Source organism: Balaenoptera musculus, chromosome 2 (assembly GCF_009873245.2).
Source record: "Balaenoptera musculus isolate JJ_BM4_2016_0621 chromosome 2, mBalMus1.pri.v3, whole genome shotgun sequence".
Classification (NCBI taxonomy): Eukaryota; Metazoa; Chordata; class Mammalia; order Artiodactyla; family Balaenopteridae; genus Balaenoptera; species Balaenoptera musculus.
The window spans coordinates 99,311,268-99,338,906 of NC_045786.1; the positions used below are offsets into that span (position 1 = coordinate 99,311,268).

The window sequence follows — 27,639 nt, forward strand, 5'->3', positions numbered from 1 at the left end:
TGCAGAAGAAAGATGTCAAATCAAAGGAACAAACATTGCAAAATAAAAATTTAATAAAATGAATCTGGGGGGATATTTTTCTATATTGAATTTAAAATAGTTTGACTGGGTGGCTTTTAAACAACAGAAATTTATTTCTCACAGTTCTGGGGGCTGGAAGTCAAAGATCAGGGTGCCAGCACAGTTAAGTTCGGGTGAGGATGCTCTTCTGGGTTGCAGATGCCTGGCTTCTCATTGTACCCTCATATGGTGGAAAGACAGTGAGAAAGCTCTCTGGCCTCTTTTTATAAGGGCACTAGTCTCATTTATGAGGGCTCCACCATCATGACCTAATCGCCCCCAAAGGCTTCATATCCAAATACCATCACATAGAAATTTCAACACATGAATTTTTCAACATATGAAATCTGCATTTAAGGTTTAAGGGGTTGTCGTGTAAGAGCAGACTTACTCTGTGCAGCTTCAGAGAGCAGACTCTAAGCCAGTGGGCAGGTAATTACACCTCATCACAGGGAAGAATTCTCTAACATTTTGAGCAAACATGGAATGGAGCAGTTGGTGAAATAGTGAGCACCTGTGCCTGGAGAAAGAGTCTATCTCTTTTGATTGCTTTGTTAAATAACAACAACAACAATATCTTGCTGACTGCCTGGTGCTGATGTTCACTATGGGTTTACATCCCGGCTCTCTACTTGGAGCAGCACCACTAGGTAGGGTTGGTGGACAGACTTGGCACCCAGGCTTTCACCAGATATGTGACATTGCCCAACTGCATAACTTCTTTGTGACTCAGGTTCCTCATATATAAATGAAGATAGTTATGGGATTTATCTCATGAATTGTTGTGAGGATTTCATAAGTTGATCTAAGTGGACTCTAGTAAGTATTTGGAAAGCATGAGCTATTATTTCTTGATTTGTGATGGTCACTGTTATGGACTGCATGTTTATATCCCCCCTCCTCCCAATTCATCGGTTGAAACCCTAACCCCTAATGTGCTGGTATTAGGAGGTGGGACGTTTAGGAGGTGGTTAGGTCGTGAAGGTGGAACCCTCATGAATGGGAGTGGTGACCTTAAAAGAGACCCCAGAGAGCTCTCCTGTTCTTCCACCATGTGAGGACACAGCAAGAAGATGGACATCTATGAACCAGGAAGTAGGCCCTCACCAGACACTGAATCTGCTGCTATCTTGACATTGGAATTCTAGCCTCCAGAACTGTGAGAAATAAAAGTTTGTTGTTTAAGCCACCCAGTATATGGTAATTTGTTATAGTAGTCTGAACTAAGACAGTCACTATATCACTTGTAAAATAAAAAGCGTGTTTTCATATTTCCAAGTCAACATTATTTTTTTGTGATTTAAGAATGAATCCTGCCAGTTCTATCTCAGGGTCACAGAGCCTTTTGAATGTCTATACAAGATGGAATTGACTGAGAGTAAATTTTATTTTTTGAAGTAGTCAAAAGTTATTCAGAGCCAAGTCCTTCAAATAAGAAAAGCCATTAAATTGGGTTTTTGATGTGTGGCAGGATAATTTTTGAAAGTAATAATTTGTATTTTGCCATGTACTTATTTCTGCTTCTCCAACCCAAATGCATGGCCAGGCCTTTTTAGAAATTCCTTGCTTCAGATGTTTATTGTAGGCTATAAATACAAATTTTGATGTCAATAAATCTTTTTTTGATTTTGATAGTATATGACCTCCACCGAGTTTAATTTATGTCCTGGAGGGGTAAGAAAGAGAAGAATAGACAAACAGAGAGAGATAAGGAAAAGATACCAGAGACTGGGTTGGGGATAAAAGTCACTGGGACTTGTGCTTATCAGAAACCTGGGTCCCAGGCACAGGGACTCTTAGCCTTGCCTCTGACTCCAGTGCTCCAAGTGTGCATAGAAGAAGCGAGATGCTAAACCAGAAGGGACCACGATCTATTGGGACAATGGGCTTCTTAAGCAGTTTGGGTAGATGACTGAGAAACTCTCTCATGCTTCAGCACTGAAAGATCACAGGATCCTGACACAACTTGGGAATCGGGAACCCAAATAGTGGATGGAATGGCATTTCTCCAGCAGCCTGGCAGAATGGGGCTCAAAGTCAGATTTCAGACGATTAGAAGAAAATAAGACAACAAACTATTTTCTGTATCCCTGAAATCATCAGATTTCAGATGAGTAAAAGAAAATAAAGAAACACTATTTCTTGTATCCCTAAATTTGTGGACCTGGAGTCATACCTGCTAAAAATATTTTTTGCTAAATACAAATGTATGTCTCTAAAATAAACATATTTACTTTTCCAGCTCCAGTGTTTTATAGATGTGAGTGCCCCACATTTTCTGCACAACAGCATCATTGGAATAAGTATAGAATTTTCTAGCTGGTTATTTGAAGGTCAGTGCTCTTTTGCCTGTATAGATTATTTTAAAAAATTGAGATATAATCGACATAATGCCTATATGAATTATGAGTAGATAAAACTGTTTCATTACTTTGAATTACTTTGTTTCATTACTTTGACTTCCTTTGTCTGTTATGAGGGGTTCTTGGGAAAAGCCTGAAATTAGGCTTGAGATCCTATAGTATCTACATGTAATGATATATTTTAATTTAAGTTAATTTAATTTTTAAAATCCATGTAATGATATTTACTTCTCACATTTATAGATTAGACTAATAGATTTTGAGACAATTAGCTTGTCAAGATTATTTTGGGATAATAATAATAATAGTGTTAATGATTATTATGATGATAAACTAATTGAAATGATAGAAACAAATAAGAAGGCTACATAGTAAAGTCAAAGAAACAGTATTTTTGGATTTATTATTGTCATTTAACTATTCAGTGAATATTTTTATAGAAGTTACTGTATGTGTTGTATACTTTTCTAAGGACTTTACTAATATTAACTCGTTTAAGACTCATAACAATTTTATTAGGTAAACACTAGTATCATTTCTACTTTAAAGATGACAAAATTGAGACTTAGAGAGTTTAAGTAACTTGTTTAGGTTATGCAACTAGTGTGGAATCAGGGCTTAAACCCAGGCAGGCTACCTCTAGAGCCTATGTTCTTAACCACTATGCTACACTGCCTCTCTCTAACAGGGTCTAATGAGCAGCTGAGATCCTCTTTTTTAGGAGGAAAATGAGAAGGCATGGGTGATCTGTGACAATAGGAAGAAACAGCTCATTAATTCATTTGTTTATTCTTTTGTTTCCTACGCTCCATTTGTTTAGTTCTCAGCCTCAATTGCTATTCCAGAAAGTTTATGAAATCTACTCAACTCTGTTACTAACTGTTCCAATGTAGTGCTTAGGTGGTGAATATGTCCATCAACTCTGCAGCCAATTCATGGCTTCACTTGTATTATTGAATGATTTTCCTACATCACATAAAGAACAACAGCCATATTTTTGTCTATGGATTTACCATGCAATGAACAAGATAAAGAGACTATCTTTATACCTGTCCTCATCTTTACTCACCAGAGAATCTCCTGAAAGATTACATACTAAATATCTCAATTGTTCTGTTACCTCATCAAGGCTAGGACAATCACACCAACCATATGCTATTGTAATGTCTTAATAGTGTATCATTTTTGAGAACCAGGGGGAAATCATTTTTTATTCAGCTCTAGTTTTTGCTTTAATAGACTGATGCATTGTATTTTTTAAAAAGTGGTTTAGAAATGATATAGAGAGTAAGTAGAGAAGAGCTATGCAATAATATAAGAGATTAAAACAGGTTAAAAATGTTTTGATTACTCAGCTGGAAGAATTAAAGGCTGAAGAGTGAATCAAGAAACATTTAAACAGAACTCTGATCAGTTGTAGTCTTTATACATATAACACAAACTAGATAATAAGTGTATTATGTAAGTGGAGCACTAATTATATGGTATATAAATATATTTTCTTGATATGGTCTTAAAAACACTGTGAATAGGTACTTGAGTTAAATGCTTTGGGGACTGAATTCTGGAAGGGAAAAGCTGGTTATATGACCAACAGGTAATCCTTGAAGCTTAAGGGATTTTTATCTCTTGCTTTGTTAGTAACCATGGCTGAAATACATTTTGAGGGGGCTCTGTAGGACACAATTCTAAAACAAGAAAAAAGACCTGCTTATTATTTTAGCTTATACAGAGCTCATGAGTGGAAATAAAATAAACCATTTATTTAAAGAAAATAGTGAACTTAAAAGAAGCTCTCCTACTCCAAGTAAACTAAGAAACCCCCAAAGTCATTTCAGTTTTCTACATTTCTTGCAAAATAAGAGTACTAGATTAGATTGAATCAGCCAAGGAAGGTTTTTGTTTGTTTGTTTGTTTTCACTATACAAAATTCAATGTCTCTCATCTGTTGGTATCATCTTTAATTTCTTTCATCAGTGTCTTATAGTTTTCTGCATACAGGTCTTTTGTCTCCCTAGGTAGGTTTATTCCTAGGTATTTTATTCTTTTTGTTGCAATGGTAAATGGGAGTGTTTCCTTAATTTCTCTTTCAGATTTTTCATCATTAGTGTATAGGAATGCAAGAGACTTCTGTGCATTAATTTTGTATCCTGCAACTTTACCAAATTCATTGATTAGCTCTAGTAGTTTTCTGGTGGCATTTTTAGGATTCTCTATGTATAGTATCATGTCATCTGCAAACAGTGACAGTTTTACTTCTTCTTTTCCAATTTGGATTCCTTTTATTTCTTTTTCTTCTCTGAATGCCATGGCTACGACTTCCAAAACTATATTGAATAATAGTGGTGAGAGTGGACATCCTTGTCTCGTTCCTGATCTTAGAGGAAATGCTTTCAGTTTTTCACCATTGAGAATGATGTTTGCTGTGGGTTTGTTGTATATGGCCTTTATTATGTTGAGGTAGGTTCCCTCTATGCCCCCTTTCTGGAGAGTCTTTATCATAAACGGGTGTTGAATTTTGTCAAAAGCTTTTTCTGCATCTATTGAGATGATTATATGGTTTTTCTTCTTCAGTTTGTTAATATGGTGTATCACATCGATTGATTTGCGTATATTGAAGAATCCTTGCATCCCTGGGATAAATCTCACTTGATCGTGGTATATGATCCTTTTAATGTGTTGTTGGATTCTGTTTGCTAGTATTTTGTTGAGGATTTTTGCATCTATATTCATCAGTGATATTGGTCTGTAATTTTCTTTTTTTGTAGTATCTTTGTCTGGTTTTGGTATCAGGGTGATGGTGGCCTCATAGAATGAGTTTGGGAGTGTTCCTTCCTCTGCAATTTTTTGGAAGCGTTTGAGAAAGATGGGTGTTAGCTCTTCTCTAAATGTTTGATAGAATTCACCTGTGAAGCCATCTGGTCCTGGACTTTTGTTTGTTGGAAGACTTTTAATCACAGTTTCAATTTCATTACTTGTGATTGGTCTGTTCATATTTTTTGTTTCTTCCTGGTTCAGTCTTGGAAGGTTATACCTTTCTAAGAATTTGCCCATTTCTTCCAGGTTGTCCATTTTATTGGCATAGAGTTGCTTGTAGTAGTCTCTTAGGATGCTTTGTATTTCTTCAGTGTCTGTTGTAACTTCTCCTTTTTCATTTCTGATTTTATTGATTTGAGTCCTCTCCCTCTTTTTCTTGATGAGTCTGGCTAATGGCTTATCAATTTTGTTTATCTTCTCAAAGAACCAGCTTTTAGTTTTATTGATCTTTGCTATTGTTTTCTTTGTTTCTATTTCATTTATTTCTGCTCTGATCTTTATGATTTCTTTCCTTCTGCTAACTTTGGGTTTTGTTTGTTCTTCTTTCTCTAGTTTCTTTAAGTGTAAGGTTAGATTGTTTACTTGAGATTTTTCTTGTTTCTTTAGGTAGGCTTGTATAGCTATAAACTTCCCTCTTAGAATTGCTTTTGCTGCATCCCATAGGTTTTGGATCGTCGTGTTTTCATTGTCATTTGTCTCTAGGTATTTTTTGATTTCCTCTTTGATTTCTTCAGTGATCTCTTGGTTATTTAGTAACGTATTGTTTAGCCTCCATGTGTTTGTGTTTTTTACGTTTTTTTCCCTGTAATTCATCTCTAATCTCACAGTGTTGTGGTCAGAAAAGATGCTTGATATGATTTCAATTTTCTTAAATTTACTGAGGCTTGATTTGTGACCCAAGATGTGATCTATCCTGGAGAATGTTCCGTGCGCACTTGAGAAGAACGTGTAATCTGCTGTTTTTGGATGGAATGTCCTATAAATATCAATAAAATCTATCTGGTCTATTGCGTCATTTAAAGCTTCTGTTTCCTTATTAATTTTCTGTCTGGATGATCTGTCCATTGGTGTAAGTGAGGTGTTAAAGTCCCCCACTATTATTGTGTTACTGTCAATTTCCTCTTTTATAGCTGTTAGCAGTTACCTTATGTATTGAGGTGCTCCTATGTTGGGTGCATATATATTTATAATTGCTATATCTTCTTTTTGGATTGATCCCTTGATCATTATGTAGTGTCCTTCCTTGTCTCTTGTAAGATTCTTTACTTTAAAGTCTGTTTTATCTGATATGAGTATAGCTACTCCAGCTTTCTTTTGACTTCCATTTGCATGGAATATCTTTTTCCATCCCCTCACTTTCAGCCTGTATGTGTCCCTAGGTCTGAAGTGGGTCTCTTGTAGACAGCATATATATGGGTCTTGTTTTTGTATCCATTCAGCAAGCCTGTGTCTTTTGGTTGGAGCATTTAATCCATTCACGTTTAAGGTAATTATCGATATGTATGTTCCTATGACCATTTTCTTAATTGTTTTGGGTGTGTTTTTGTAGGTCCTTTTCTTCTCTTGTGTTTCCCACTTAGAGAATTTCCTTTAGCATTTGTTGTAGAGCTGGTTTGGTGGTGCTGAATTCTCTTAGCTCCTGCTTGTCTGTAAAGCTTTTGATTTCTCCATCGAATCTGAATGAGGTCCTTGCCGGGTAGAGTAATCTTGGTTGTAGGTTCTTCACTTTCATCACTTTAAGTATATCATGCCCCTCCCTTCTGGCTTGTAGAGTTTGTGCTGAGAAATCAGCTGTTAACCTTATGGGAGTTCCCTTGTATGTTATTTGTCATTTTTCCCTTGCTGCTTTCAATAATTTTTCTTTGTCTTTAATTTTTGCCAATTTGATTACTATGTGTCTCGGCGTGTTTCTCCTTGGGTTTATCCTGTATGGGACTCGCTGCGCTTCCTGGACTTGGGTGGCTATTTCCTTCTCCATGCTAGGGAAGTTTTCGACTATAATCTCTTCAAATATTTTCTCTGGTCCTTTCTCTCTCTCTTCTCCTTCTGGGACCCCTATAATGTGAATGTTGTTGCATTTAATGTTGTCCCAGAGGTCTCTTAGGCTGTCTTCATTTCTTTTCATTCTTTTTTCTTTAGTCTGTTCACAACAGTGAATTCCAGCATTCTGTCTTCCAGGTCACTTATCCGTTCTTCTGCCTCAGTTATTCTGCTATTGATTTCTTCTAGTGTAGTTTTCATTTCAATTATTGTATTGGTCATCTCTCTTTGTTTGTTCTTTAATTCTTCTAGGTCTTTGTTCAACATTTCTTGCATCTTCTCGATCTTTGCCTCCATTGTTTTTCCAAGGTCCTGGATCATCTTCACTATCATTATTCTGAATGCTTTTTCTGGGAGGTTGCCTATCTCCACTTCATTTAGTTGTTTTTCTGGGGTTTTATCTTGTTCCTTCATCTGGTATGTAGCCCTCTGCCTTTTCATCTTGTCTATCTTTCTGTGAATGTGGTTTTTGTTCTACAGGCTTCAGGACTGTAGTTCTTCTTACTTCTGCTGTCTGCCCTCTGGTGGTTGAGGCTATCCAAAATCTGCTATTTTTCTACATCAGTAATGACCTACTAAAATATAGAGCAAAAGCGATTCCTCTGTAATAGCAAGAAAATACGATGCCTGATAACAAATCAAAACATCACTAAATATTAGAAAATAAAATGTAACTAAGTAAAAGGATATACTAGGTTTGTGGATTAAAATATTCAAAATCATAAAGTTATCTATTCTTTCCAAATTAATCTGTAAATTGTATCCAATTTCAATTGATGTCCTAAAATTGTTTTTGTGGAATTTGACAGCTTATCCTAAAATCATCTGGCAGAGTTCAATGACAAGAAGAACTTAGATATACTTAAATTAGAGTATTTGGAGAGTGTAGATTCACTGTGCTACATACCAACCATATTTAAGATTTTGCAGTGTTGTATCTAAGAGACAAAATGACCAATGGACAGGATGATAGAGTCCAGGAAGAGACTCAAGCATACATGGATGTTTGATGTATAGCAAAGGTGAAACAAGTAGGGAAAAGCTATTCAATAAACAATATTTAGATGATAGTTTGTATCTATATAAAATAAATTAGATTCCTTTAAGGTACCAATACAAAATTTAATTTCTAGCTGGATTAAATAACTGTGAAAAATATATGTTAAAATTATAAAAAAGGTAAAGACAATAAAATGTTTGGGGCTATCAATTACAAAAGATGTACTGCATAGGAGAAAAAAATTACAAATCTAAAAGAAAAAATGATAAAGGTAACAATTAAATTTTGTGTATGTATAAACATCACAAACTTTTCATATAATCTACAGGAATGAAGGCATTTTGAGTTTATATATTTTTTTGTGTGTAAAAAAGATAACATCCCCAAAGAGAAATCAACAGAAGTATGAACTGGAAAGATGAAAGAGAATGTCCAATATGTATTTGAATTAATGCACAAATTCACTATTAATCAAGGAAATGCAATAAATGTTTTAAATTAATATTTAATATTTTTATTTAAAAATATTTGATATCCATCTAAATGAAAAAAAACACAACAATTTACAAAACCCTATACTGATAAGTCATGGAGAAATTTGGACCCTTCATAGAGTAAAAACATCTACAACTTTGGAAGAAATTTTGTAATTTCTAGTAAAGTTAGAATGTTTACACTTTATAACTCAGCACTTCCAGTTCTAGGTAAATATCCTAGAAAAATTATCACATGTGCACAACGAAGTATATATATATATATAATATTCATGAGGCATTATTTATAACAGTAAATAATTGGATAATTCTAAGTTTTTCCCAAGAAGAGAGGTAAATAAATTTTAGAATATCCATAAAATAGAAGGCTCTGTAGCCATTAAAATGAATAAGCTAAATTCAACAAGTGGTGTGAGAAAGCTAGATATCCACAAGAGATGATGTTGGCATTTTACCTTTCACCATATACAAAAATTAAATCAAAATGAGTTAAATACCTAAATGTAAGACCTGACACAACAAAACTTGAAGACGAAAACATATGGGAAAATTTTCAAGATGTTGAATTTGGCAATTATTTGTTGGGTATGACACCAAAAGCACAGGCAGCAAAAGCAAACATCAGACAAAGGTGGTTATATCAAAGTTAAAAACTTCTGTGTAGGGGCTTCCCTGGTGGCGCAGTGGTTGAGAATCTGCCTGCCAATGCAGGGGACACAGGTTCAAGCCCTAGTCTGGGAAGATCCCACATGCCGCGGAGCAACTGGGCCCGTGAGCCACAATTACTGAGCCTGCGTGTCTGGAGCCTGTGCTCTGCAACAAGAGAGAGGCCACGACAGTGAGAGGCCCGCGCACCACGATGAAGAGTGGCCCCTGCTCGCTGCAACTAGAGAAAGCCTCGCACAGAAACGAAGACCCAACACAGCCAAAAATAAAAAAACAAAACAAAACAAAACAAAAAAACCCTTCTGTGTAGCAAAGGAAACAATCAACAGAGTGAAAAGGCAAACTACAGAATGGAAGAAAATATTTGCAAATCATATATCTGATAAGGAGTTAATATATAGAATATATAAAGAACTCCTACAACTTAACAATACAAAACCAAATAACCCAATGAAAAATGGGCAAAGAGCTTCAATAGATTTTTATTCAAAGAAAATATACAACAGTCAGCAAGTATGTGGAAAAAAAATATTCAACATCACTAATCATCAGGAAAATGCAAATCAAAACCCAGTAAGATATTACCTCACACCTGTTAGGATGGGCTCTATCAAAACAAAAACAAAAACCAATAGATAACAGGTGCTGGTGAAGATGTAGAGATGCAGAGAAATGGGAAGTCTTTGCATTGTTAGTGGGAATATTAAATGTTGCAACCATTCTGGAAAACAGTATGAAGTTTCCTCAAAAATTAAAAATAGAATTATATGATACAACAATTTGACTTCTGGGTATATATACAAAAGAATTGAAAGCAGGATATTGAAGAGATATTTGCACACCCTTGTTCATTGCAGCAGTATTCACAATAGCCAAGGGATAGGAGCAACCTAAACATCCACTGGTGAATGACTGGATAAAGAAAATGCGGCATATACATCAATGGAATGGTATTCAGCATTAAAAAAGAAGGAAATCCTATCATATGCTACAACATCGTTGAACTTTGAGGACAGTATACTAAGTGAAATAAGCCAGTCTGCAAAAGACAAATACTGCATGATTCACTTACATGTGGTGTCTGAAGTACTCAAACCCTTAGAAACAGAAAGGAGACTGGTGGTTGCCAGGGACTAGGGGGAAGTGAAAAGGGCCCTTGTACAATGAGTATAGAGTTTCAATTTTGCGAGATGAAAAAGTTCTAGAGATCTCTTTCACAAGGTGAATATATTTAACATTATTGTACACTTAAAAATTATTAAGATGTTGTATATTTTAACCACATTAAGAAAAGGATGAAGCAGGGCAGCATATATTTAAAGACGAATCTTTAAAACATTAAATTGATTGAAAAAATAAATTTTAGAATAATGGCATTTATAGAGATACCATTTATATCAAGTAAAAACTGTGCAAAATGTATTTTGCACAATGTATGAAAAATGAGAAAAAATTTTAAAAATACAAAGGAATGATACTTATGGAGTTAATGATAGTTATTACCTTTGCTATGATAAAATAATTGGATGTGGAGGGTTACTTAGGCGTCTTTATTATTTCTAATAATCCACTTTTGTAGTAAAGGAGAATCTGAAATAAATGAGGCAAAATGTTAAAAATTTGACAAAACCACATGTTATATCAGTGTTTATACTAAAGTCTATGATTGAAATAGTTCATAAGAAAGATACAAATACGTCCAGTGATCCCCAGGGACCCAGTTCCTACCCTCCTCAAAGCATTTTTTAAAATAAAAATTTAGTCTAAAATATATCATGCACATATGGCTAGAGATACATTTTTAAAGCACGCTTTCGCCTATCATTAGTATATTACACATATTGTTTAGAGGCAATGAAGAAAAAGTAGTGGATAGAAGCCTATAAAAGGATCACCGAATGTTTGGGGAAAAGCAGAGCATTTGAATTTGATACCAAAGAGGTCATAGAATGTCTTTTTATTTTAATGCCCATGAGCCATATATCAAACTTTGTAATTTAGCACATTTTGTGCAATATAAGTAGCTTGAATACTTTCTGTTTTGTTGTGAAGTGAATAATTGAATGTAGAGAGGCTTCTTTATTTATTCCTTGTCTATGTGGATTGACAATAGTAATGCTCTTAATTGTTTCTTGATAGATATATGAGAACAACTGTGAATACAAACATGAATGATGGAATAAGGTAAAATGAACTGTATGTAACTTATATGTCAGGTGGAATTTCTATTTTCTTAAGAAATGAATATGTGCTTCTTGCCAGCAGATGACAGTTATTATTTGGATCTATCTACTTACAGAAACTAGCCTGTTTGCCTTGTTAAAAAAGTAATAATGCTTACACATATTAGGATCCACAAAAATGTAAGTTTATGTGTGTGTGTCCTTGTGAGTTTAATACTTTTTTATGCACATTTAGTCAACTGGAGAATTTAGCTGAAAGATCTCTAATTCTGAATTTTTAAAATAGACAAATTTGTACTTGATTTCTCTTTATTTAATGAAGTTTAGTCTTGGACATTTCTGGGTTTCCAACTATAGTTAGTCAGCCAGTTTTTTCTATTTAATTCTTTATTATATTTAAAAAATTAACCCCAACTGAATTGAATTTCAATTAAAAATTATTCTTTCAATAAAACCAAATATGTCATAGAGATGTAATGATGGAGCATTTGGTAGTTTTAATGTACATAATGTACGTTATGAATATTTTTAAAAATTTACAAACAAAACAAATTAATACAAACTTATTCTGAGATGTACTATATATGGGTTTTGCTCTAAAAACCTTCGTCATCATGGATGTTGCCTGGAAGGTCTGTCTGGAGCTCACGTGTTGGGTCCTCAGTCTACTCCTGGCTGCTTTCATCTCCTGATTCCTCAGAGTGTAAATAATGGGTTCAGCAAGGGTGTGATAACTGAATAAAACACAGAAAAAATTTTACCCACTGAAAAGCTACTAAATGGCCAAGAATAAATGAAGATACATGGCCCAAAGAACAGAGTGACCACAGTAATATGAGCAGACAGTGTGGACAGAGCCTTGGAGAGACCACCAGAGGCCCAATGTCAGACAGTTACCAGAATGACAGTGTAGGAAATGAGCAAGAGTATGAAGCAGATGAAAGACAACAGTCCACTGTCAGCAATTACTAGCAACTCCAGAACATAGGTCTCAGTGCAGGCAAGCTTTAGAACTAGAGGAGGGTCACAGAAAATATTGTCTACTACATTGGGGCCACAAAAGGGCAAGGTGATGGTAAAAACCATCTGGCTCATTGTATGCACAAAAAAAACAGCCCATGACAGCAGCACAGAGCCTATGAGTACCCGGTGGTTCATGATGGCTGTGTAGTGAAGAGGTTTGCATATTGCAGTGTACCAATCAATAGCCATAACTATGAGAAGAGTCATCTCACTACCCCCTAAAAAGTGAAGGAAGAACATCTGAGCCATACAGCCCCACCGAGAAATAGTTTTATTCTCCCTGAGAAAATCTGCAACCATCTTAGGGGTTGTGATTGTAGAAATAGACATATCAAGAAAGGAGAGATTTCCAAGGAGGAAGTACATTGGTGTGGAGTGCAGATGAGAGTCAAAGGTTACAGTGACCACAATGAGAAGGTTTCCTGCCATAATCGCTGCATAGGTCAACAAAAATATGAAAAAAAGGGAAAATTTCAAGTTCCCAAGTGTTGGTGAGTCCTAACAAAACAAACTCTGATATCATTGAGCTATTCATCATTTTCATCTAGTCTATGTAGGAGTTTTCAGAAAGCCTTTAAAATGAAGATAATCTGGAAAAAGTGATAATTTAATCTGCAATAGTTTTGAAGGTATGGACATAGAGAGAGCAGTATTTGATTCCTATAGAAAAAGAGAAGATGGACATTTCTGAAAAATACATTTTAATTGATCAATGCAAGTACATTACTTGTATACACATTCACATTACTGCATTTATTTTCAGACAGAAAGGCACAAAACATGGGAAATTTTTTGTAAAATTTTGTAAATAGAGTTTGCAGGCATAGATTTTATCTCCACATTCATTTGTTGTTTCTGAGTTCATGAATTCATGAACCATGAGTTCAATGGGTCAACGAGTAAAAGAGCCAAGTGGTTTTTGGTCATAAGTTAGTTCAAGTGGATTGGAATATAGTCGTGTAACTTTCTGGCACCTAGTATTCAATCTTTTCCACCTCCCTAATTTGAAATATTCAGATATGTTCATATGAGTTGAATTATATACACACTCAGCAAATTACGGTACTTTCTTCAATCAGCTATACTATATTCTCACCCTTCCCTTTTATCCCAAAGAGATATACCAGTGATTTCACTTATTCCTGAAGCTTTAAACTGGCTACAGTCTGTCATACGTTCTTACCTCTCCCAAATTATAATAAGCTTTCTAAGCTTCCTAGGAAGTTTCTGCACAAGAACGTAAATACTTCTCAGTGTCCAGGTTTCTTTCTTCCTTCCTCCTTTTCTTCTCTCTTCCTCCCTTCCTCTTTCTCTCCCTTCCTCTCTTTTCTTTCTTTCTTCCTTTCTTTCTATTTTTTTCAATAGTTTTCTGTATCTCATACTTTGGTTCCTGAATAAAACTCTTAGTCTCTACTTTTTGCCTATTTCCCTGAATCTATTGTTGCTGGGTTCCTGGCTGGAGTTTTCTTTCTTGTCCCTTTGCATTCTGTGTGTAGATGATCTCTAAACAACCACCAAATCTTTTACAAGTAGTATTTGTGTTTCCTTGGCTCCTAAATGCTTACCCTTTTGTAACTATTGCTTTCCTCTGATTTTTCACACTTGTGTCCAGACTGACCCTTGATAATTCCTGGCTCATATGTCTTCGATACTTCTACTCCATTTGGTTTCCCACAATGAGCTGACACTGTTGGCTCACTTTTGTCTACTTTTTCACTTTGATTTAGATCTTTTGGTCCCAGCTTTCTTTGTTGTTTTTTCTTTTCTTCTTTTAAAAAACTATTAATGGTACATTCCAACCACACAGACACAGATACAGAATCACACATATACACACAAACACTTATACCAAGTTCTAGTTCTGGAGTACCAGGACTGAATGTGGAGAATCTACTCAGAATTTCCTTTTTTTTTTTCTTTATAGTTCATGAAATATTCAGAAGTTATTGTTTAGGCCAACTATCAGAATTAAAACAAAACAAAACAAAAACAAAAACTGAACCAAGAATCAAATTCTAGTCCTCGCCTCAACATTTACTAAGGAAATATACACTTAACTCTTTTGAACATTGATTTATTTTTCTATAAAAATAAAACAATACCTACTCTTCAACCTCCCAAATTGTTATGACTCTAAAGGGTAACATATATGGAATATATTTGTATATTTTATTGTATACATGGGTGCTATGTATGTATGTGCATTCACAAAATTTTATCTTTAGCATTATCTCATTTTCTGGTGATTGTTAAGATACTCAAACCAATAAGGACCACAGGAAAATTTTTACTATGGAAGACCTGGTAAAGAAAACTTAGTGTTAATGAAAATATTTTTCTTTATTAAATATAAATGATAAAATTATCTAGTTGTCTTCTTTATAAATAATTGTTGTCATCATCATTGGTATTATATTTCAAACAGTAACTGAGTCTACATACTAGTTATGAAATTATTGTCAGTATTATGCAGTCCTCAATCTCAAAATACTAACAGAAGAAAATCCTGAGGAGAATCAAAAAAGTAATTTTTATAGTTTAATATGTAAAATTGGAAAATTAAAAGCAAAAATAATATTTATTGATTTAGGCTTTTTTGAAAATTTACAAGCATATTTCTAAAATATATCCAGCTAAATGTACATAAACATGGACTCAGATCTGTTATAATAGATGAAACATTCATTATGACAATTTGTACATATGATCAAGTATGAAATATCTTTAAAATACCTACTTTTCTACTCAGACACAGGTAAAAATAAGTTGGAGTCAGAAAAAGGAAACAGTTCTTCCTAACTTAAGGCACAGTTAAAACTCACGTGAAAAATTCAAATTTTGAGTGGTATATATATATTATACAAATAATATTGAACTGAAAAGGAATGAAAAATAATTGAATAAAACTGAATGAGGCAAGGTTTGGTTTCTCTCTCGCAGGAACTTCTGAGAATGGGATGGGTTCCCGTGATTGGGGAGCCTCGCTCTTTCTGTGCCATTCACTTGACTAAATGAAGAAAAATCACTCCATTCTTTTCAACTGTGGTGCTTGCTTGAAGAAAGAAAGCTATAAGATGTTTAATACTGTGTGTCTATATTCAGTAATAAAGTCTTTTCTATACATTTGCACAAAAGCACTTAACTAGTGTATGTGGAAATATGTAACTGGCAGTTCTTTTGATAATAAAAAAGGCTGTGAAGTTTCTACTGATCTTGAGGGTTTTTTTAAAATGATTCTTTGGCACCAGAGTGTTAAGCCATGTATGGATTAGATAACCCAGGGGTAATATTCACTTATCATAAAAAATGTTTGTCATATGAAAAATCAGATTTGCTGCCAAAATAACCATTATAAATATTTTCCTAATTAAAAAAAAATACTTGTACATTTGATAGAAAAATCTCCAACATTATAAGTGCCCAAAGGACTTTGTTCTCATATATTATCAAGTTTAAAATATTAAAGTATTTGTTATAAATGTAGGTAGAAAAGGGTGGTGGCTTTAGAAAAACAGGAAATAGTCCTTGGGTTACAAAATCACCAAAAGCATTTTCAGAACTCTAATGGAAAATGGATGAATTCATAAAAGTGCTAACAAAAGATCAAGATGAAAAAAAAAATTAATTACATGGGACTGAGTGAACTGATGAGGATGATTATAATTTTTGTGACTTTCTGTTTGAATAAAAAAATAAAATCCAACAAGGACTCAGAGGCAAAAAATATACAAATCAATTTTCACTGCAAAGTAAAGGAGCTGTTACAGTGGAGGATTACTGGACTGAATGGCAATATTATGACATAGTATGAGTGTGTTTCGTGTTTGGTAATTGCAATCATTGTTGCTTTTGTTGTGGTCATCCATTTACAATGCTTGGTGTCAGTTTATTTATCTATTGTAAAAATAAAATACAGTGTGTGTGTGTGAAAAAAAAAGAAATATATTAGCAGTATAATTAGACAACTGTATTGAATAAAAGGTTATATAACTTCAATCAAGAAAATAAATGTGGACTTGAGGGGAAAATTTTTTTCTAAATATTGATTTAAATTAATCACTTATCTCACTTAGCATTCCATAAGTGTTTTCTAAGTTGAAATAAACATTCATTGTAGGAAAGTAAAAACATAAATAAGTAAATTAACATAAAATAAGTCAATGTTTTCCATTTTCTTTATATGAGATTTTCATTAGATTACATTTTATTAGATTATATTACATTACATTTATTAGACTTGTCACAGATGTTAAATGTAGCCAAGGATGAAACTAATTTTCCATTATTTTACATATTGTAAATTATTTGATCTTTTTATCCTATAGGGAATAAACAAACTCAAGTTTATATTCCAAAAACACAAACTCAAACTATAAAACTGACCCCTCAGATCAGGAATGTCAGTGGTATTTATTTATCAGTCACAGACTGATTGATGCTGCTTCTTACTAAAACTAGATACATTTGTCCAGATGCTATCTGACCCAAATTGTCTTTCACTGTTGCCCTCATGATCAGAATAATATGGTTTTCATTCATTCCTAAGTTTCTTGTACAAAGTCTCCTCCTTTATTAATGTATACAACTTCTATATGTTATTAGCTCTGCTATTTAAACCTACCAGTTCTAGCTGAGGAGTGGCCTCTTCAAAGATATGTAGAAACAGTGAGATTCTTTTTTATCTCCGTGAATATACATGACAATCATTTGCAGGTCAGAAAAAAAAAAAGAAGGGCAAGAAACATACATAAGATACAGACTGGCGATTAACCCCCAGAGGGAATTATTAGAATAAACATTCCAGGTACTTGTCCCTAGAGTTCAGAGCAAAAACTTACTCTCTCATTATTTAAATAGATTGTGAATTCACCAAGTGTATCGATAGCCATGTGGATTTTCTCTAATAAGTGCTTTCCAGAAAAAGCAGTAACTCAAGTGTTTTGGTTGGTAGGGTGAGCAAATTTATAGAAAATGGATCTATCATATTTATGGACATGAGAAAACTATAATTCTATTAATTTGACTTTATCAATTTGAACATTTATAATCTGATAATTGAATTCATTTATTCAATTAAAATTAAAATAAACAGTATCCACACATTGCAAGGCATATAAGGAAATTCATAGACTATAGACCAGTTCTTCACATAGAGAAAAATTTCCTTTTACCACATAAGGGAAGAAGAGAGAGAGAGAGGGTGAGAAAGCACACACACTCATGAGCTAGAACAAGCAGAGGAGGCTTTCACCAGGGTAATCAATAAATGATTAATGGTAATCAACAAATGATTAGTTAGTGGAGTTTAGCAGATTTAGAATTTCATGTAGTCCTTAATGAGAGGTTAAGTTTCATTTAACCTTTAACTTTGTCAAGGATGGACAGAAGTCATAGATATTGTGTTACTGACTGAGGTGAACTTAGCTAAGCTAAATGAAAATTTTAAAAGTACACTTACACATAAGGGGAATAGGTCAGTGCTCAATCTACATAAATCCACTTATTTCAGTACCTCCCCTGTTTATCTGACTTTAGGTCTATTATTCAAGTCTTATTCCAGGCTAGATGATCATCTCCAGTGCTTTTCTTGCCTCCTTCAGAGCCTAGAGCCAGACCTAATGCTGAAATGAGAGCACAAAATAGGATATATTTGATTATTCATGTACTTTTAACCTTTTAATCATGCAGTATAAATTTTAGAGATACAGTATATCCAGTTAACCATAATGGATATTTAATTATATGCACTTAGATATGTCAGGTTACTATCAGTAAGACACACATTTTATCATAAGTGGCCCATACTCTAACCATTATGTTTGACACCATCACTCAGAGTAGCATAAAAACTTCTTTCTTTCACATGGTAGTGGAATAGAAAATGGAAATCTTTGATAGCAATTCATGCATGTGAATCTTTATTCCTTCTTTGTGCTGTGTAATCTTAATGCAAGACAATGATTTTATCTAAGCTACAGCCCCTGGACCTTCTGTGTTTTTCTGAAGTATGCACATAAGTAGATTTGAAGGTGCTCATGGACTTGGCAAAGATAGGGTCCTAGACAGTGTGATTGCTCTCATTTTTTTTTTTTACAAACTAATATTTGTTTATAAATATATGGCCATTTTCAGACTGTTGTCATAGGATAGTTCGTCATATGTTCCTCTCTATAATTCCTAACAAGTGTAGTGATAGCATCAATATTTTGGAAGTGGTGACATTCTGTGATTCTCCAAGCCATGAATCAGGCATTTTATTCTTGCAGTTTTCTTGTCTATCTCTCTTTAAAAATAATTGCGTCCCTTGAAACAAATATGCAATTTTCTCTGCATTATGCAATAATTCAAAGAAAAAGTCATCCAATCTGATCAGTGTAACCAACAATTTAAGCTTGCCTAGATCCTTTTTCTCTAAGAATAATTTATTTGTTCTGGATTGATGTATTATTTTCTTAATTCCCAGTAAACATCATTACAGTGATTTTTGTTATCTTTTTTCCATTTGTACAAAAATCAAAATTTTTTCCAGTTTAACATCCCCTTTCCAGCCCTTTCTTCAGTTATTATTTTGGCATTTGAACTTTATCAGTATGGACACACATATTGTAAATGAAACATGTGATAGATGTGGTATGTAGGTAGGGTAATATGTCAGGATTATGTAACCTAACAGTTGCACTTGGACTTCAGAAGTAACATCAATATGAAATCCTGAATGCCTAATCTTCATCATTCAGTGATTTATTTTCCACTCTGAACTTCAAAAGACAGCAGTAGATAAAAGTATCCCTTAATAGGAGGCATAAAGGAGAAACCTCATTTGATTGTTTTAGAGTCCTCAGAGACTGGCAGTAAAAAGCAATTGGGATTGTTAAAAGAGTCTTTTGCCATTACAGAAAATGTGTCACCCCATTTTTCACCTCTCAATTGACAATATTTTAAAGGCATCAATCAGTAACCAAGAGGGTGTTGAAAGATGTCACTAGCTGTGAATTCTGAAGTTTTTGTATGATGTTTTGTCTTTTGTTGTAGTTTCTTTACTACAACAAGCATTGATGATTGTTCTATTCAGGCAAAATATATTCATTCCAGATAATTTTAATTCTAAATCTTATTAAAGGTGAATTTTTTCCATATTTTAACTTTAATCTGTTGGAATTTATTGATAAATGATGTGAGATAATTATTTACATCATCGTAATCAAAAATTAATTCCACTAAAATTTATAATATTTCCTTTATCATTTAAAGATATAGATAGACTAGTATCTGCTTCAGGTTTATCTATTTTTCTCCTTTTTTAAAAATAGCTTTTATTTTTTAGAGCAAGTTTAGGTTCACAGCGATATTGAGCAGATGGTATTTTCCATATACCCTTGCCTTCACACATGCATAGCCTCCCCTATTATCAACATCTCACACTAGAGTGGTACATTTGTTACAAATGATGAACCTACACTGATGCATAATTGTCCCTCAAAGTTCATAGTTTACACTATAGTTCACTCTTGGTGTTGTACGTTTGGATGGAATTGGAAAAATCTACAATGATATATATCCATCATTATAGTATCATACAGAGTACTGTAATTTCATTGCCCTAAAACTCTCTTTGCTATTCATCCCTTTTTCCCCCAACCACTGGCAACTATACGACCTTTTTCCTGTCTCCATAGTTTTTCCTTTTCTAGAATGTCATATGGTTGGTATAAAACAGTATGTAGACTTTTCAGATTGGCTTATTTCATTTAGTAATATGCATTTAGGTTTTCTCCATGCTTTTTGATGGCTTGATAGCTCATTTCTGTTTAGCACTGACTAAAATTCCATTGTCTGGATGTATCATAGTTTATTTAACCATAAACCTACTGAATGAACATCTTGGTTGCTTTCAAGTTTGGGCAATTATAAATAAAGCTGCTCTGAACATCTGTGTGCATTTTTTTCTGGACATAGTTTTCAATGCATCTGGGTAAATACAAAGGAGCACAACTGCTAAAACATATGGTAAGTGTATGCTTAGTTTTGTAAGAAACCACCAGTTGTCTTCTGAAGCGACTATATCATTTTGCATTCCCACCAGCAATGAAGGAGAGTTCTTGTTGCTCAACATCCTTGCCAGCATTTGATGTTGTCAGTGTTCTGGATTTTGGCCATTCTAATAGCTGTGTTGTGGTATCTTATTAGTGTTTAATTTGCATGATCCTGGTGATACATGATGTATAACTTCTTTGGTGAGGTGTCTATTAACGTCTTTGCCCGTTTTTTAAAATAGGGCTGTTTGTTTTCTTATTGTTGAGTTTTAAGTGTTCTTTTCATACTTTGGATAGCAGCCTTTTTCAGATATGTATTTCACAAATTTGTTCTTCCTCTGTGGCTAGTCTTTTCATTCTCTTGACATGGTCATTTAGAGAGTGGAATTTTTTATTTTAATGAATCCAGCTTATCAATGCTTTCAGTCATAGATTGTGCCTTTAGTGGTATATCTGAAAAGTCATTGCCTAACTCGAGGTCATCTAGATTTTCTCCTGTGTTATCTTCTAGGAGTTTTATAATTTTACATTTTATGTTTAATTCTGTGATCTATTTTGAGTTAATTTTTGTGAAAAGTGTAAGATTTATGTCTAGATTTTTTTTTTGCATGTGACTGTCCATTTGTTGAAAGTCTATATTTCTCCATTGTATTACATCTGCTCCCTTGTAAAAGATCAGTTGACTATATTTATGCAGGTCTATTCTGTTCCACTGATTTATTTGTCTATTCTCTCTTATACTGTCTGTTAATTTTTGAGACTGTACCACATATTTTAATTTTACTTGTATTTTACAGAACATTTTAATTTCAGGAAAGACACATCGCTGCTTTAATCATTCAAAATTTTCTTAGCTATTTCTGTATTTTTTCAATGAAATAGAATTATTTTCTGAAGTTAAAACAAGTCCCACTGGGATCAGTCAATACAGTATTAAACTTATAACAAATGTAGGAGAAATGAACAACTTTACAAAATTGAGCATTTTCATCCAGAAACACTTTATGTACCTTTAACTCTGTTTTCTTTTATGGCTCACAACAAAGTTGTATCATCTTCTTTAAATGAACAAGCAAAATTTTTGTTAAATGCAATGTTGCATATTTTGTAACTTTTGTTACTATAGTTAATGTGATCTTTTTCCTTAACAAAAATCATCTTAGTAATATAGGCATCTGAAAATGTTATTATATATATATATGGTAAATGTCAGCATTACTGAAATTTCATTTTTAAGTTTATTTTTATAAGGAAATTCATACCCCATAGAGCAGTTGTTATCATAGGGAAAAATCTTCTTTTACCATGTAAGGTGCTCTTTGAGAGAGGAAGAGGTGGGGGAGAGATGAGAGCGGTGCAGGGAAGAAGGTAGGGAGAGAGAGCGGGAAGTGGGAGAAGAGAGGAGACAGAAAGGAGAGAAGGGAGAAGGGTCTTTCACCATATTTAAAGCTCTTTATTGATTAATGGTAATCAATAAATGATTAATTAGTGGAGTTTAGCAGTCAACCACTCTGAAGATTCCAGATTTTGTTATGTCCTTTGTTAGGGTGTGTTATTTAGCAATATAAAAGGAAGTTCATGGATGCAATTCCTGTTAACTCTTATGGTAAAAAAATGTTATTGAGCAAGTAAATTGTGTTCATTCATATATGTAACTCATTCATGTTTCTCCAATAGTTGTAACTTTCTGAAAAAAATTAGATATAAGTGAGGGTAGTAATTATATAATATGGTGTCATATTCATGTCTAAGCCCATAGTACACATTGATAGTAGATTAATCACTCTTTACGACTAAGACTCAGATTTTTAAAAAATTTAGTACCCCATGCAGCCACTAGCAATCAATCAGAATTGCCATGAAAAATAAAAACTTAAAAAAAATCTCTGCTGAAATATATATGCCAGGTTTTAGTGTTGTAATACCGTCAGAGAAGGCTTTTGTAAGAAAAGAAATTGTTCTTAAATGCAGAATTTAGAAAGATAATATGTGGACAAAATTGGATGCCCAGAATGATTACCCAAGCTAGTTGGTAAGTTTGGAATATGAAGAATTTTCTAGAATAAAGCCAAAAGTTAAGGAGCAGATAATTCAAGGTCAAATTTCAGTAGAGCTAAACACATTCAAAAAGGGAAAAGAAGGGGATTAAGAGAGAAAATAATAAGTTTGATTTTTAAGTGTGGTTATTCTTTTAAATAATTTGAAGTTTTGTACTTGCCTTTGGGAGACCTCATTGTATAGTTTCAATAAATTACAATCAGTATTATTAGTTTCATTTAATCCACAGGCTGTGTAACCAGAACAACTTACTACTCCCTCTGCTTTCACTTTTGCTACATTATATTCTCCACTTAAGAGGGCAGAGGCGTATCAAACTTTAAATGTATACAACATCCCATCCCTTCCATTCTCAAAACATTTTAATGGCTTTATATGGCCAATAAAAAAGGAACCACAAAGGCTGAATACTCTGGTCACTTCCTTTTCATAAAACCTATGCGCATATTTTTCTTCCTTGTATTCATCAACCTCCTTCATAAAGGTCTGTCTTCAGTACCTACAAGCTTTCTCACATCACAACATCTATATACATTGGCCCTTCTGCCTGGAATGCTCTTTTCCCCACTCAAAGGTCTAATTCTTTAGCTTGTCTAATGTATTGGTGTAAACACCTCCTCCTTAAAGTGGTTTTCTGAGAACACCACACCTAACATAGATTCCACCTCCTTATTATTCTTTCTAGGAGAGGGACCAGGTCTGTATCATTAAGCACGTATCCGCATTGCTTTGTACAGTATTTGCTACCTAGAAAATCTTCTTTAAAAAGTTTAAAAGTTTTTAAATGTTTAAAAATATATTTTAAAATTCAGTCATAAATGTCTGAATTTAGTTAAAAGAACATTGAACATCCATGCTGCCTGGTATAGCAAGATACAATGAGCAGTTCATGATTTTAATCTTTACTTTTTCAGATGATGTTTTGCTGAGAAGATGAAAACAATTTTGGGTTGTCAAAGAAATGTCTGGAATGATTATTTCTAAGCACACAATATATTATACTAAGATGATTTAGCTCCTATTGAAGCTATACAGTGAAAAATTCTTCAATCCTCATTCAATCAGAACTTCTCTGTGAAATCTCTATATGGTTTGTCATATACTGGTAGATATTTTAACACCTATTAAGTTACTACATACGGCAATAGAAATTAAAATTAATACACTAAACACCATATAATGTGCTGTCTTGGTAAAATTTCCTATTTTAAAGATTGATTCACTGAAATATTATATTTTTAGAAGAATTTTTTTCTATGGATTTTAAAACCTCCATCACAGTTGTTGGCCAAATTATAAGAAAAGGAAGTACGCAATGAATGCACTCTTATTTATGTATTACAATCTGTTTCTAAAAACATTTTCAACTAGAATTTAAATAAAAAATATCTTAATAATTCCATGAATTTTTACAAAAGAAAATTCATATTATTTAACATTTTTATTTATAATATTTCTATGTATATTTAAGACTCAACATCCCCAAACAGCAGAGAACACGAAACAATCATTTGTTAGAGACAATGTTTAGTGGGTGAGCCAAGAACCAATATGCTGGCTGCTCAGTCTCTTAATGGCTGCCTTCATTTCCTGATTCCTCAGAGTATAAATAATTGGATTAAGAAGAGGGGTGATTATAGAGTAAAACACAGAAAGAAACTTATCTACAGAGTAACTATTAAATGGGAAAGCATAGATGGAGATAGCAGGACCAAAGAAGAGAGTGACCACAGTGATGTGAGCAGAGAGTGTGGACAGAGCCTTGGAGGATGCACTGTAGGAGTGATGCCAGATGGTGACCAGCATGACAGCATAGGATATGAGCAAGAGAATTAAGCAGACCAGGGACAGGAGCCCACTGTTCACAATCACCAGGAGCTCTAGGGTGTAGGTATCAGTGCAGGCAAGCTTGATGACCAGGGGGAGGTCACAGAAAAAGCTGTCCAAAACATTTGGACCACAGAAAGGTAAACCCACTGTGAAAATCATCTGGCTTGTGGTATGTGTGAGCCCAATCACCCACGAGAGCAGTAGAAACACAATGAGCACCTTGTGACTCATGATGGTCTTGTAGTGCAAGGGTTTGCATATGGCGACATACCTGTCGACGGCCATAGCTATCAGAAGAGACATCTCTCCACCTCCAAAGAAGTGCATGAAAAACATCTGGGTCATGCAGCCCCACCAAGAGATGGTCTTGCATTTTCTAAGGAAGTCTGATATCACTTTGGGAGTCACAGCAGAGGAAAGACATAAGTCAAAAAATGATAAATTTGCCAGAAAGAAATACATGGGGGAGTGAAGATGGTTATCAAATATCACAGAAATCACAATGAGGAGGTTTCCTACTATGATGGCTACATAGACAAGAAAGAAGATTGCAAAAAAGAATATTTGAGTTTCTTGAGAAGTAGAAAGTCCCAGCAAAATGAACTCAGAAACACCTGATCTGTTATTCAGGAGATCCATTCATCCTTCTGCAAGATTTTTTCAGAAGTTGTCTGAAAGGGGAAAACACACAAGACCTGATAGGGACTAATAGGTCAGGGAACCTAATATTTTCTTAAGCATCCTGTTTCTTATTAAGGGAAACAACACTTTTGATAATATGATTGCTTTGTAAGCATTTTGCAGTGGAAGATATTTCACAGGACCACAGACCATAAAAGTGTGGTGGTTATGAAGCCAACTAAATCAAATTTTCTCTTGGTTAGTACAAGGTAAGATCAGTTAGACATTGAGAAAACTTGACTCCCTTCATGTTCAGCTCCAGATCACACTGTGTATAAACACTTAGTTTATTAGAGTGACAGAGAAGAGTTTTCAAAAGCTTCCGGAGGTAGATTTCAGCCTTTTGTGGTTCTCAGGATGTACATCACTAATGTATTTTTGTGACATCCTCAGTATGCAGTAAAAAGTTTGCCGTATTAAAAAAAATTGCTGAAATCACATGATGTGCATTATGCTTCCTGAAACGAACTAATTAGAGACCCATATTGTTGCTAGAAAATTGAATGTTGAGACGGTTATATAGTTTACTGAGATCAAACCCAATTACTGAGGTTTTACACGTGAATGACCAGATTGACTCTCAAAATTACAGATGATCATCTCACATATTTGCCTAACTCTTCCTTTTATGTGGCTATAAAAATAAGTGTATCCCATCTGTGCACTCATATCCTACTGTTGGAAAATTGGATCAAATGACCATTTTTATCTGATATTTGATTTTAATTCACATGTTTTCATATATATAATGAGTGTGTAGAAATACCAAAAGCACTGTTATTAAGACTATGAACTAGTGATGTTTTCAAGGTAGTCTTGTTGAACTTTTCTCTCTTAAAGAGATGTAAGGAGTAAGTTGAATGAATCATTTACCATTGTGAAACCGAACAAACAAAAAGTATGACGTATTATTTGAGTGAAGTGACATCTTTGGATAGTTACTTATCCCCTTTGGACTTGTTTCCTCTCATTGTTTTTCCCTGAGGTTAATTTAACCTTTAACTTTGACGAGGATGGACAGAAGTCATGGATATTGTGGTACTGATTGAGGTGGACTCTGCTAAGCTAAATGAATTTTTAAAAATACTTACACATAAGGGGGATAGGTCAGTGCTTGATCTACATAAATCCACTTATTTCAGTGCCTCCCCTGTTTATCCGATTTTAGGTCTATTATTCAAGTCTTATTCCAGGCTAGATGATCATCTCCAGTGCTTTTCTTGCCTCCTTCAGAGCCTAGAGCCAGACCTAATGCCGAAATGAGAGCACAAAATAGGATATATTTGATTATTTGTGTACCTTTAACCTTTTAATCATGCAGTATAAATTTTAGAAATACAGTATATCCAGTTGACCATAATGAACATTTAATTAAATGCACTTAGCTATGTAAGGTTGCTATCAGTAAAATACATTTTTTCGTTAAATGGCCCATACTCTAACCATTGTTTGATACCATCACTCAGAGGAGCATAAAAACTTCTTTCACATGGTAGTGGAATAGAAAATGGAAATCTTTGAAAGTTATTCATGCATGTGAATCCTCATTTCTTCTGTTTGCTTTGTACTCTTAATATAAGACAATGATATTATCTAAGCTACAGCCCCTGGACCTTCTGTGATTTTCTGATGTATGCAAATATGTAGATTTGAAGGTGCTCATGGACTTAGCAAAGATAGGGTCCTAGACAGTGTGATTTCTCTCATTTTTTTTTTTTACAAACTAATATTTGTTTATAAATATATGGCCATTTTCAGACTATTGTCATAGGAGATTTCATCATATATTCCTAACAAGTGTAATGAAAGAATCAATATTTTGGAAGTGGTGACATTCTATGATTTTCCAAGCCATGAATCAGGCATTTTATCCTTGCAGTTCTATTATCTATCTACTTTTAAAAATAATTGCATCCCTAGAAACAAATATGCAACTTTCTCTATATTATAGAATAGTTCAAAGAATAAAGTCATTCAATCTGATCAGTATAGCCAAACAATTAAAACGTACCTTGAAAACATACCCTTGTCTCTAAGAATAATTTATTTGGCCTGGATTGATATATTATTTTCTTAATTCCTAGTAAACATGATTAGAGTGATTTTTGTATCTTTTTTCCATTGGTATAAAAATCAAGTTTTTTTCCAGTGCAATTTCCCCTTTCCAACCCTCACCTCAGTTATTTTTTTGGCATTTGAATTTTATCATTTTATCATTCATTTATACTGTAAATGAAACTAGTGTGATAGATGTGGTATATAGGTAGAGTAATATGTCAGGATTATGTAACCTACCAGTTGCACTTGGACTTCAGTAGTAACATCAATATGAAATCCTGAATGTGTAATCTTCATCATCCAGTGATTTTATTTTCCACTCTGAACTTCAAA

General features: G+C 33.9%; 2 protein-coding genes across 2 annotated transcripts; both read right to left on the reverse strand.

Moving 5' to 3' along the window:
* Positions 1-10,976: 10,976 nt before the first annotated feature.
* On the reverse strand, positions 10,977-13,190 carry LOC118889861 (olfactory receptor 4L1-like). The gene is given in 4 exon segments (XM_036842015.1): positions 10,977-11,030; positions 12,228-12,334; positions 12,337-13,111; positions 13,113-13,190. Coding segments are annotated over 4 exon segments (1,014 nt in total).
* Positions 13,191-24,264: 11,074 nt separating this feature from the next.
* Positions 24,265-24,912, reverse strand: LOC118889862 (olfactory receptor 4K13-like). The gene has a single exon (XM_036842016.1). It carries the CDS (start codon positions 24,910-24,912, stop codon positions 24,265-24,267), a length of 648 nt encoding a protein of 215 aa, XP_036697911.1.
* Positions 24,913-27,639: the final 2,727 nt, after the last annotated feature.

Excerpts from the sequence above, each read along its gene's own strand:
- LOC118889862 (XM_036842016.1), bottom strand. The coding sequence starts at position 24,912 with ATGACCCAGATGTTTTTCATGCACTTCTTTGGAGGTGGAGAGATGTCT.